Below are 12,827 nucleotides of genomic sequence, written 5' to 3'. Positions count from 1 at the left end.
CCTGCCGGAAACCCATTAGAATAACAAGAGGAGATAATGGATCCCTTGTTCGCACTTTAGCTCAATAGGTGGCAGTAGTGCGCTTTTTGTGATTAATGGCCACTGCTTTTAAACTTCAAGTAGAAGACAGAAAAACAGCCACATGCCAATAGAAAACCAGCTACGTGCGTCATTGTGCCGCTGGAGTTCAACTGGTTTTGCTTCCCCGTTGAGTTTACCATGTCCAGAACAAACCTTCTGAGATCGTTCGTCATCGAGCGACTAACAGCAGCAGCTGAGGAGATATTAGGAGCTTTCGAGAGGACGATAGCGGAGTATGAGGACGAGAGAGAGCGACAGAGGAGACTGCTGGACATGGTGCTGAAGCCCAGGATCACGTTACACAGAATAGGTTGGTAACACCAAGTTTCCGTGTGTGTCGTCCATTATCAAAACATTCTTGCATTCCTTCTTTCAGTTTTATTTCATTGTTTATTTGCTACGGGAATTAACACAGATCTCTGTTACAGTAGTCGCCTCTTCTTCTTCTTCTTCGCCTTCTTCTTCGCCTTCTTCTTCTTCTTAACAAATCTTTATTAATACAACGGATTCACTATACAGAACGAGCACAGAGAAAAGAGCCAGGGGTACATTACATTCCATGACATGAAGTTATTAAAAGACATACACACACGCGTTTTGACAGCCTTTTTGTTCGTAGAAGAGATACGTTTTACATATTGTTCAATTTCTTTCAAGAAAAAAAAAGTTTTTTGTTCATGAACTTGCTTTTGTGAATAATTATTTTTGCCAATATTATTAACAGATTTATTACGAAAAATATGTCACTTTTTTTCGGGGGGGGGGGGTTAAAGAAACCAAATACTACGTTCTCCCATAATAAAACAAAGTCTGAAGAGATGATCAGTGACAGATCTGCAAAGGTCTCGCCTGCATTTCTTGGTGTGAGAGCAGTGCCCAAACAGGTGTAACGCTGTTTCTGGCTGTTCATCACAGGAAGAACAGTTCTGTTTACGACTCTTACATTTCTGCACGTAGTGATTGGTGGGATAATATTTATGAATGATTTTAAAGGGCACCTCTCTAATCTTATTTGTGATTAGGTACTTATGTGGAGGCTTCCAGATATGTCTCCTTCTTCTTTTTTCTCTTCTTCTTTTTCGTTTTCTCCTCCACCTCCTCCTCCTCTGGCATGTTCCCTGCCTCCCAGGGGTGCTGTAGAGGGTCTCTGTGCTGTAATTTATATCCATCAACAGGCTAACGAGAATAAGGCCTCTGAGCACAATTTTTCAAACTGTGCAGAGATGTAAGTCACTATTTCCATCAGGTGCGCCATTGATCTGGATGGTTTCATGCTTGTTATATATAGATATATGTGGGTATGTGTTTATATATATATACATATCAAAAACATTTGTAGTAATAACAAAAAACAAAAACAAGAACAAATGTATGAAGCAAGCAAATCAATTGATAAATCATCCATCCATCCATCCATTAACCGCTTATCCTGCTGGAGCCTATTCCAGCAGTCATTTGGCGGCAGGCAGACACCCTGGACAGGCCACCAGGCCATCACAGGGCAGACACACACACACACACACACACACACACACACACACACACACACACACACACACACACACACACACACACACACATTCATACCTAGGGACAACTTAGTACGGCCGATTCACCTGACCTACATGTCTTTGGACTGTGGGAGGAAACCGGAGCACTGGGCAGGAGGCAGATATTAAGGAGAGTTAAAAAAACATTAAAAAGGGTTGTCATCTGTCATAGAATTAGTTTGAGGGAATATTTATGTTGCACAGTCCTAATGTGAAGTTGAAAGCTGCTAATGTGAATACACGTAAAGTGAAATTCAAGTACAGTTAATTTTCTAAATGCTGGAACTTAATGCATGTGTATTTTCTTATATTATTTTATTTATTGAGAGAACATTTATTTTGATTTACTTTTCAGTAAATTTTACTTTTTTATTAGCAGGTTGCAGCCAGTTGTAGCAGTACTGACAGACCAACCACTAGTTTGTTCAGTAAACCACCTTTTTATAAAAAGAAAAAAAGAGGCCATGCTATGCCCCCCCCCCCCCCAACCATAGCCCTGACAGTATCAGGACTATGGTTGGGCTAACTGACAATAAGAAGAGTGTCGCTAGAAGGGTTCACTTCAGATCAAGTTCTTCCTCAAGAAATTAACAGGTTTTCCTCCATGTGCATGATTTTAGCAATGAAACGGCTATTTTAAAAAAATACTCTTATTGAAACCCAGTCACCTGGCCACTCCTTTTAATGTCCACACTGCCTTGAATACTATAAGCATTGTAAAACCAGAACAAGTTCTGGCCCTGATAATATTGATAGTTGAATGCTCATCCACTCTGCAGAACAACTAGCCCCTATCAAAGGAAGTTGAATCAGTTCATCTGGATACAATGTTTATTGACAAATAGGTTTCATCACTCATCTAAGTGACCTCTTTAGTCTAAACTGACTGCTGGTATCCCCGCTCTTATAAAAAAATACGGTGGCATAACGACTGAAACCAACAATGTTTCATATGCCAATATGGGCGTGGCCATTAATCAGAGTTTCCATGGCCATGTGTACTATTCCGAGAGGATTTGGGAATGTTTGCAATCACAGCATTATAAAATGGTGACAGATGTACTCTTACCCCCCCCCACACACACACACACACCTCGGTTCAGGGATGGTCACTCCCTCTCTACACATAGATGGCCTCTTTGACTACTCTTTCAAACCGGCGTTCCTCCCTATCAAGGATGTGCACATCCTCATCCTTGAAAGAGTGGCCAGTGGCCAGAGGATGGGTGTAGACTGTGGATTCCTGGCCTGACACGTTAGCTGTACTGTGTTGTGCCATTCTCTTGGCCAGCGTCTCTTTAGTTTCCCAAACGTACAAGTCATGGCAATCCTCCTGGCAGTTAAAAGTGTACACTATATTGCTCTGTTTGTGCTAGGGGGCCTGATCCTTGGGGTGGACCAACTTCTGGCGCAGCTAGTTTTGGGGTTTGACGGAGCCTGAGAGTGGCAGAGTACAAATGGAGAAAAGGCAAACTCCCAGAGGACCTTCTCAACTTCCAATCTCTCCTTTCCACTTTCCCCTCCTCCCTTTCTGCTGCTAAGGCTGCCTTCTATTGCTCTAAAATCCTATCCTCTGCCTCTAATCCTAAGAAACTCTTTGAAACCTTCTCTACACTTCTTCAACCCCCACCTCCTCCCCCTACTTCCTCCCTTCTCCCTGATAACCTCACTTCTTTGACAAGAAGGTAAACGACATCAGATCCTCCTTTTCTCACCACCCGGTTAGTGCTGCTAGCACTATCCCACCCTCTGCACCCTCCCTCACCTCTCCACATTCCACCCTATCCCACCTTGCTCCCCTCTCCCCCGATGAGGTTCTAAACCTCATCACATCCAGTCACCCCACTACATGCTCCCTTGACCCGGTCCCCTCCCCTCTTCTTCAGTCTATAGCACCTGAACTCCTTCCCTATCTAACCCACCTCATCAACACCTCTCTCCAGGCAGGATGCTTTCCATCTGCCTTCAGGACTGCTAGAGTCACCCCCCCCCTTCTCAAGAAACCATCACTTAACCCCTCTGACGTCAAAAACTACAGACCCTTTCTATCCAAAACTTTCGAACGTGCTGTCTTAAACCAACTTTCTTTGTACCTCCACCAGAACAACCTCCTGGACCCCAATTAGTCTGAGTTCAGGGTGGGTCACTTGACAGAGATGGCCCTCCTTGCAGTGACAGAATCGCTGCACTCTGTCAGAGCAAACTCTCTCTCCTCTGTGCTGATACTCCTGGACCTGTCAGCTGTGTTCGACACAGTGACCCACCAGACCCTCTCTAACCTCGAGGGGCTGGGTGTCACAGGCTCTGCACTCTGAATGTTTGCGACCTACCTGACGGGTCGCTCCTACCAGGTGACATGGAGGGGATCGGTGTCGGAGCCTCGCAGACTGACTACAGGCGTCCCACAGGGTTCGGTTCTGGATCCTCAACTTTTCTCCCTGTACACGACATCCCTGGGTTCTGTTATTCGCTCGCATGACTTCTCTTACCGTTGTCATGCCGATGACACCCAGCTGATCTTGACCTTTCCTCCCTCTGACACATAAGTAGAGACACGCATTGCTGCGTGCTTGACTGACATCTCGGAGTGGATGGCGACACACCACCTGAAGCTCAATCTGGACAAGACAGAGCTGATGTTTCTACCGGGGAAAGGTTGCCCGCCCAAAGACCTGGCCATCACCATTGATAACACCGTGGTGATGCCAACTCGGACTGTGAGGAATCCGGGTGTGATCCTGGATGACCAACTGTCATTTGCTGAAAACATTATATCAGTTGGTCGCTCCTGCAGATTTCGCCTCTGTAACATCAGGAGGATTTGCCCATTCCTCACCAATGAGATGGCACAGGTGCTCATCCAGGCTCTGGTCATCTCCCTGCTGGACTACAGTACCTCCCTCCTTGCTGGCGCCCCGGCGTCAGCCATCAGACCTCTGGAGCTTGTTCAGAAAGCTGCAACTTGTCTGGTGTTCAACCGCCCTAAGTTCTCCTACACAACTCCCCTTCTCATGTCCTTAGACTGGCTCCCAGTAGCTGCTCCCATCCAGTTTAAGACTCTGGTGCTAGCCTACAGGGCAGTGAAAGGAACAGCTCATTCCTATCTCCAGGCCACGGTCAAGCCCTACACCCCCTCCCGACCACTTCGCTCTGCTGCCTCGGGACGCCTGGTTGCCCCGACGCTCAGAGGCCCTTGCTGCTGATCGACCCGGTCACGGCTCTTTTCTGTCTTGGCTCCACAGTGGTGGAATGAACTCCCCACTGATGCCAGGGCAGTGGAGTCGCTGCCCATCTTTCGGCACAGGTTGAAAACTTACCTCTTTAAGAACTACTACCCTGTTACTTGTTCTTAGCACTTATTATGTTCACTCATTTAAAAAAAAATATCTTTCTTGCACTTTTACTTTAGCACTGGTTTTGCTCTTAGATGCTTGTTTAGATGCACTTATGACCTCTGATGACTAGTAGTTCTCCTGATTTCCTACGTTAAATGAACTTATTGTAAGTGGCTTTGGATAAAAGCGTTGGCTAAATGACTGTAATGTAACTGAGAAGTGGTGGTTGGAAATTATGCGTCTCAACTTTTCTGACATTTCCCCCACATACGGTATCACCACTGGTTTACACATAGACTGTGGTCCTTCTCCTCTCTTCGATTGGCTGGTGCTCTGTTTGGGCGTCTTCCTGGCTTTGACAAATGCCCAGTTAGGATAACCACACTTAACCAGGGCATGTTTAATGTGTGATTTATCCCTTTCCCTGGCCACTGTGTCGGTTGGGATGTTGTCAGCTCAGTGGTTCAGCATCCCAATGGCTCCCAGTTTGTGCTCCACTGGATGAAGAGAGTCAAACCTTAAGTACTGATCAGTATATTTTTGTTTACAGTTAACATCAACAATCAAATGTCCCCCATCACCAATTACAATTTCACAGTCTAAGAAGGCTAACCTGTCGTTTTTCGCATCGTCCCTGGTGAATTTGATGTTGTTGTCCACAGAGTTAATGTGGTCGATGAAATGTGGTACATCCTGAGATTTAACATTAATCCAGGTGTCATCCATAAATCTGAACCAATGGCTATGTGTTGTCCTTGGATATGACATCGGAACCCTCCTTTCTATTTACTCCATGTACAAGTTGGCTACTACAGGTGAGACTGGGGAACCCATAGCACACCCATGCCTCTGCTTATAGTACTGCCCCCTGTATGTGAAGTACATTTACTGAAGGCACAGCTTCAGGAGCAGACACACACAGACAGTGTTAAGAGTGGTCTTATTGCTAAGGGTGGGGTCGTTTTGTAATTTCATATGGACTACCTCCACTGCATAATCAACAGGAACGCACATGAAGAGAGACTTAACATCATAAGAGACCATTGTTTCGTCCCCCTCCATAATGATGTCCCTCACCTTATCCACAAAATCCATAGTATTCTGAATTTGATGTTCATTACTGCCTACCATCAAGTTAAGAATAGATGCAAGGAACTTACAGATGTTATAGTTCACTGAGTTAATCATACAAACAATAGGCCATAATGCTACATCCTGTTTATGTATTTTACGTAAACCATACAGATAAGGTGTAGCTTCCCCTGGGTATAATCTGTGATAAATATTCTATCAATAGGGGGAAGCTACACCTGGTCTAGGTTTACCGAAGATGTGTAAACAGTATGTGCCTCGATGGCCAGACATGATTAGGTATCCTGAATCAAATTTAACCTACTTCTGTTAATGCAAATAACAGTATTTATTTTGTTTTTCCCTCTATCCAGACTATGTACAGTTATCTGATCAGCAGCATCATGAGCAGGAGAGGAGCCCCAGTCTGGCCAAGGAGGAACAACAGGAACTCTGGATCAGTCCAGAGGAAGACCAACTTCCATTGCAGGAGAAAGCTGATACCTCTGAGTCCATCTTTACCCCTCTTTGTGATGGAAATGATGATGGTAAAGATCAGTGCCTGCCTTTGCAACTCTACCAAACCCAGACAGAGGGAGACAGAGAGCCCCCAGTTGTCACCTCATTTGAACTGGATGCCAAAGAAGACAACTTTTTAATATCAGAATCAACAAGTCATACCCTCTCTAACTGCTGTCATGTAACTAAAAGTGAAACTGACCATACTTGCAGTCGTCAAAACTGTGAGGAAGCGGGTTCAACTCGAAAAGCCAGACTGAATCCTCACAAAAAGCCCTACAACAAGTGCAAGATTTGTGGGAAAGTGCTTTACAATTTAGATTTTTTCAAAATTCACATGAGATTTCACACAGGGGAAAAGCCTTTCAAATGCACAACTTGTGGGAGAGAGTTTACCTGTAAGCCACATTTGCAAATACACGTAAGGACTCATACAGGGGAGAGGCCATTCAGATGCACCACGTGCGGGAAAATGTTTATCCGGAAGTCACATTTGCAAACGCACATAAGGACTCATACAGGGGAGAAGCCATTCATATGCACCACGTGCGGGAAAATGTTTACCCGGAAATCAACTTTAGAAATGCATGTAGTGACTCATACAGGGGAGAAGCCATTCAGATGCACCACGTGCGGGAAAATGTTTATCCGGAAGTCACATTTGCAAACGCACATAAGGACTCATACAGGGGAGAAGCCATTCAGATGCACCACGTGCGGGAAAATGTTTACCCATGAGTCAACTTTTCAAAGGCATGTAAAAAGTCATACAGGGGAGAAGCCATTCAAATGCACCACATGCGGGAAAATGTTTATCCGGAAGTCACATTTGCAAACGCACATAAGGACTCATACAGGGGAGAAGCCATTCAGATGCACCACGTGCGGGAAAATGTTTATCCATGAGTCAAGTTTTCAAAGGCACATGAGGAGTCATGCAGGGGAGAAGCCATTCAGATGCACCATGTGCGGGAAAATGTTTACCCGGAAATCAACTTTAGAAATGCATGTAAGGATTCATACAGGAGAGAAGCCATTCAGATGCACCACATGTGGGAAAATGTTTACCCGGAAGTCAGATTTACAAATGCATGTAAAGACTCATACAGGGGAGAAGCCATTCACATGCACCACATGCGGGAAAACGTTTACCCGGAAGTCAGATTTACTAAGGCACAGAAGGACTCATACAGGGGAGAAGCCATTCAGGTGCTGCGATTGTGGAAATAGGTTTAACTCAAAATGGCATCTCAAACAACATGTCATGATCCACAAAGGCCTCACAAGTCACTGCAAAAAAGAAGTTAACTGACTATTCATCTTAATTATTTATAATCATGTTATATCGTAACATTCCTATGTTAGGGGCTAAATTGAATCATTATAAGGGTGTAACTGCACAAACAAGACATGGTGTCCTTTATGATCATTTTGTCAATATGGTCCGAAATGACTGTGCAACAATAAGATCAATACTTTTATATTGAAGGGCATTTTTATACCTACGAACTTAGACTGTAGTCATGCCTCACAGCTCCATTTCATTGGAGTCATGGTGATACAGACTTATACAGTGTGACACCATAGTGTCAGATTGTTGATACTTTTTGGTATTAAGGAGGAAGAACCATAGTAATTAAGCAGAAAGTGCAATCACATTGCATTATGACCATATAATCACACATGCTATGTTCAGAAGGTCCTAATGAAGAAACACTACAGCAAAATTTCTTAAAATTCAAGATTTTTGTAGTAGGTTGAACCATGGTACCAAGTATTCTCCCACCCCTATACGCCCTGCATAAGTTGGCAGATAGACAACTCCTCCTCCAATCACCATGCAAAGACGGTGCTTATTTCCACTCTTTTTAATGGTTGACTGGGAGTAAGGTAAAACTACAAGAGACGCAACGCAACAAACACACAAAGTTCAATACATCAATAAAACATGACTATGAAATGATACATGAGTTTCAAGTGTGTTACTGCTATGCAATTTCTAGCATACACCTTATTATTGACCAACCAAGATGAATATTTTGGCTAAACTGATGACAACGGACTATCATATCCAATTAATTCGCAAGCGTTAGCATTCGCTAATAACAGCTCATGTAATGTGAACTCATACAAGAAAATACGACACATTTACATCAAGCCAAACTAATATGACCAACAAATGTGACTCAGTGTTGGTGTTTTTCTTCAGCGGATTATACTTTGCGTACTTACAAATAAACAGACTTGTTTTCAACAACGATGGTGATTTTATTTTATTTTCCACAATGCAATTTGCATTCACTTTTATACTGAGCTCACATTAGATGTGACCACAGCGCATTTTTTTGATCTCACGCACACACTGCACAAGTGCACACGCCAGACTGCGTGATTACATCACTGCTGAACCTACGGTGGCTCATAAGGTACACACAGTACAATATACAAAACACCCGTAAGGGAAATTCGCACCACAGAGTACACAGTTTTTATACATGTTAACACCCCCACTCGAATTCGGCTTAGTGGGGTTCACCTGGAAATAAACAACAAATATAAGGTCCCTTCTTTACCTTACTAATGTGAACAAAAACACCGTGCTCTGTGCACTAACCGCACTCTAAGTGCCAAATATGTCCTGACTAAACTTTCTCAGTTTCAGCTTGGTTGCTGCTTTAGTCATCAGATCTGCCACCATCAGCTCTGTGGGGCAGTACTCCAAAATCACTCTACCACTGTTCACAATTTCTCTAATGAAGTGGTATTCAATATCGATATGCTTACACCTTTGTCGATGTACTGGGTTTTTAGCGATTGCAAATCAATAGCATCGGTACACAAAAGAGCCACGCATATCAATAGCTCTGACAACGACACCGAGAGGATAAATGCTGAGTCTCATCACCAGCCAGTCAGACTAGCTTGGTCTAGTCAGAAAGGCACGAACTCAGGAAGCCTCTTGGATGAGAGGCGAAACGTCTTCACGGATATATACCAATCCAGTTGCACTTGACTCAACCCCTTTGGATAACCACGACCCGGATGAAGGAGAACATTCACAGACATGCTGTGGGATGTCGTTTCTCTCCTCTTTGCGATGCTTTGCTTTAAAGACGTGGTCCTGGTCGTCGACCTCCTCATCCTCGTCGAACACTTTTCTGGCATCGTCTTGTCCTTTTCCTCTGCACATGGACTCGGCGTGGTTGACCCTCTTGCAGTAATTGCGCCACGCTTTTGCTTTGCAGCCCTTCGCTTTGTGTCCTTTTCTTCCGCACCTGTAACGCTCGCTGTTTCTTCCCTTTTGTTATTCCCTGGACTGTTGGTAGAAGGCTGGCCTTGTCGTGTCGCCGTCTTCATCACGTTGTCCGTGCTGTCAGCTGCGCTCCTTCTTTCAGCCTCTTCGTAGTGTAACCGGTTATTTTCTCGCCCGGTGCGGGATTCGATACGGGGTGTACTGCACCACAAGGCGACATCACTAACCGCTCGGCTAAAGGGTCAGACCCGTTAGCTAGGGGCTAACGGGTCTTATTCGTAGTTTACAGTAGTTTCTCAGCCTTCTCTTGAAACCTGTGAAGGTTACGCTGTCTTCATTCTGCGTGACATGAACTACAAGCGGCCTGAAAGAGTCAGGGAGCCCCTCTAGGATCCTGGCTATGCACAGTCCCTCACTCATGGCTTCTCCCGCGCCCCTTAAAGCTGAACTAGCGTCCTCTGCCCTTATAAGGTAATCGGTGACCGTTTCCTTCTCACCCATGCGGAGTCTCGACGGTGTAGCATACAAGCTAATTATCCGCGGCTTGCTTTTACCCGAATAATGTTCTTTTAATAAGTTTAAGGCTTTTCTGCCATCACCTGGCGCGTCATGACGGATCAGGGAAAGGCTTTCATCATCTATGCATCTCACTAATTCAGCATAGCAGTCCTCATTCCTGTTTAAGTCTTCAGCTAACTTAACTGCGTCTCCCTCTGTGCCAGGCTCATGCAAGACAGTGTCTTTTAATTTTAACGAATGCAAATCACTAAGGAATCTTATTTCCCAAATGTCATACTTACCTTCCTTTCCATCGAAGATGAGTTGCGATGACACGCTCTGAGATGCTCTGTTAGCCATCTTGCTAGTGTGTCGTCTCCACCGTTACTCAACGCCGGTAGCCCGCTTGCTGCGCGCTCTTATTAGCCGAACTTCTTCCTGCTAATCTAGGTGCCGTACTGTGTGGCCATTAGCTGAGTTTTCCCCGCTAATATAGCCACCGTGCTGTTTTGCTAACCAGTTCACTTTTTCGGAAATAACGTTAGCCTTTTAGCACCGTCCATTCATTTAAGCTACGCGGTAAACTTCCTCCGAGTTTTGTCTGCTTGCTTGAAATCCCTGGGCCCATAACCTGTTGAGGTGTTTTTCTTCAGCGGATTATACTTGGCGTACTTACAAATAAACAGACTTGTTTTCAACAACGATGGTGAACTTATTTTCTTTCTTCACAATCCATTTGCATTCACTTTTATACAGAACTCACATTAGATGTGACCACCGAGCTTCCTTTTTTTTAAAATCTCATGCACACACTGTACAAGTGCACACGCCAGACTGCGTGATTACATCGCCGCTGAACCTACGGTGGCTCATAAGGTACAAACAGTACAACATAGAAAACACCGGTAAGGGAAATTCGTACCACAGAATACACAGTTTTTATACATGTTAACACTTAGACTTATTTTAAAAATATTAACATGCCGATAGAGCATCCAAAAGCTTGAAATGTATGTTGAGAATAGTGATATCATGAACAAAACATCTCGAGGCCTTATCAGGTTTTCTGTTGTCTACTGCACTTCCTGTATTGTCGATGTGGTGCTGGTGACGTCATCAGAGAACAAAAGACTCTTAAAGAGACGGTACACATTAACTAATACTGACAGCGCACTCCCCGCCTGGTATCCTAGGATGCCACTACCTTTGCCTATAACAACACAAACAAAGGAAACTGACCAATCATTATTCTGCGGGAAGGAGTGTCACTACTTGAGTTATAGGTCTTAGGAAAAACTTCATCCCTTCTTTATCTACAACCTTGATTTCCACCCTACGACTTTTTGTGTCATCACTCGGGAATACTTAACTGATGCACCCTAATGGCCAGTCATTCCTTTTGGACTGAGAGTCTTTCATAAGCACTACAGTCCCTTCTGCAATGTTCTCCTTGTCAGCCTGCCACTTTCTTCTGTGTTGAAGCATAGACAGGTGCGTGTCTGCCACCTGCCCCAAAAGGTGCTTGCCAAGCTCTGCATCTGTTTCCATTGGCGCCTGTAGAGGTCAGTACCATCAAACCCACCTGGAAGAACAGGACATGGACCAGAATTCTGTGTAAGTAGAGTTGCGGGCGTGAGAATGAAAGGGTCCTCCGGATATGTGGAGACAGGTATCAGAGGCCTGGAATTCACAATGGCAGTGACCTCGACCATTAATGTGGTAAGCACTTCGTGAGTAATTCTTGAGAGTCCGATTTGAAGCATCATAGAGTCCAGACTTTTCAGGGTAATGCCAATCATCCGCTCCCACGCACTCCCCATATGCGAGGCATGGGGCGGGTTGAAGATCCATGAACATCCTTGTTCTGCGAGAAACTTAGACAGTCTGTTCTCGTCCAAGTTGGAGGGGATGTTCAACTCTCTGCATGCTCCTACAAAATTGGTTCCTCGATCGGAGCGTATCTGCTTCATTGGACCATGAATGGCGATAAAGCGTCTCGTGGCGTTTACAAGGCAATACGTATCCATACTCTCTATGATCTCAATGTGGATTGCTCTGGTGCTTAGGCAAGTGAATAGCACTGTCCATCTCTTATCATTGGCATGGCCTCCCTTGGTGTGGCAGGTAGAGATGGTCCAGAGTCCAAACATGTTTAGTCCCACATATGTAAATGGAGGGTCAATGCTGACTGTCCATGGGTAAGTCTTCCATTTTCTGATCTGCCACAGAGCCTTCGGCATGTAACACATCTGAAGATGAGGGAGCATACAGAACTTTTAGCTCCCACAATACAGTAACCTGCCATGCGTACAGCACCTTCAGTTAAATGCCGCCCCTGATGTTGAGACTGCTCATGATAATGTCTCACAATGAGCACTGCAAGGTGATGTCATCCAGGGATTATGATGGGATTCTTCTCATTATGTCCAATGTTTGCTTGAGAAATGCGTCATCTAACTGTCAGCAGGCCATCCTCTCCTATGACAGGATTCAGGGCAAGGAGGGGGTAATCTTTTGGGA

The 12,827-nt window shown here is 44.6% G+C and overlaps 1 protein-coding gene across 1 annotated transcript; it reads left to right on the top strand.

Annotated features, from left to right (window-relative positions):
- Window positions 1–310: 310 nt before the first annotated feature.
- Window positions 311–8,810, top strand: LOC130123375 (gastrula zinc finger protein XlCGF57.1-like). Its single transcript, XM_056292518.1, has 2 exons — window positions 311–391; window positions 6,412–8,810. The coding sequence occupies exons 1-2, from the start codon at window positions 355–357 to the stop codon at window positions 7,866–7,868; spliced, it is 1,494 nt and encodes a 497-aa protein (XP_056148493.1). The 5' UTR covers window positions 311–354; the 3' UTR covers window positions 7,869–8,810.
- The last annotated feature ends 4,017 nt before the right edge of the window (window positions 8,811–12,827 follow it).

The sequence above is a fragment of the Lampris incognitus genome, chromosome 14 (assembly GCF_029633865.1).
Source record: "Lampris incognitus isolate fLamInc1 chromosome 14, fLamInc1.hap2, whole genome shotgun sequence".
NCBI classification, from domain to species: Eukaryota; Metazoa; Chordata; class Actinopteri; order Lampriformes; family Lampridae; genus Lampris; species Lampris incognitus.
The sequence above is the reverse complement of the archived record's forward strand: the minus strand, read 5'-3'. Positions and strand labels throughout refer to the sequence as shown.

Excerpts from the sequence above, each read along its gene's own strand:
- LOC130123375 (XM_056292518.1), top strand. The coding sequence starts at position 355 with ATGGTGCTGAAGCCCAGGATCACGTTACACAGAATAG. Across the intron at positions 392-6,411 it reads GATCACGTTACACAGAATAG|ACTATGTACAGTTATCTGAT; the intron begins GTTGGTAACACC and ends CCCTCTATCCAG.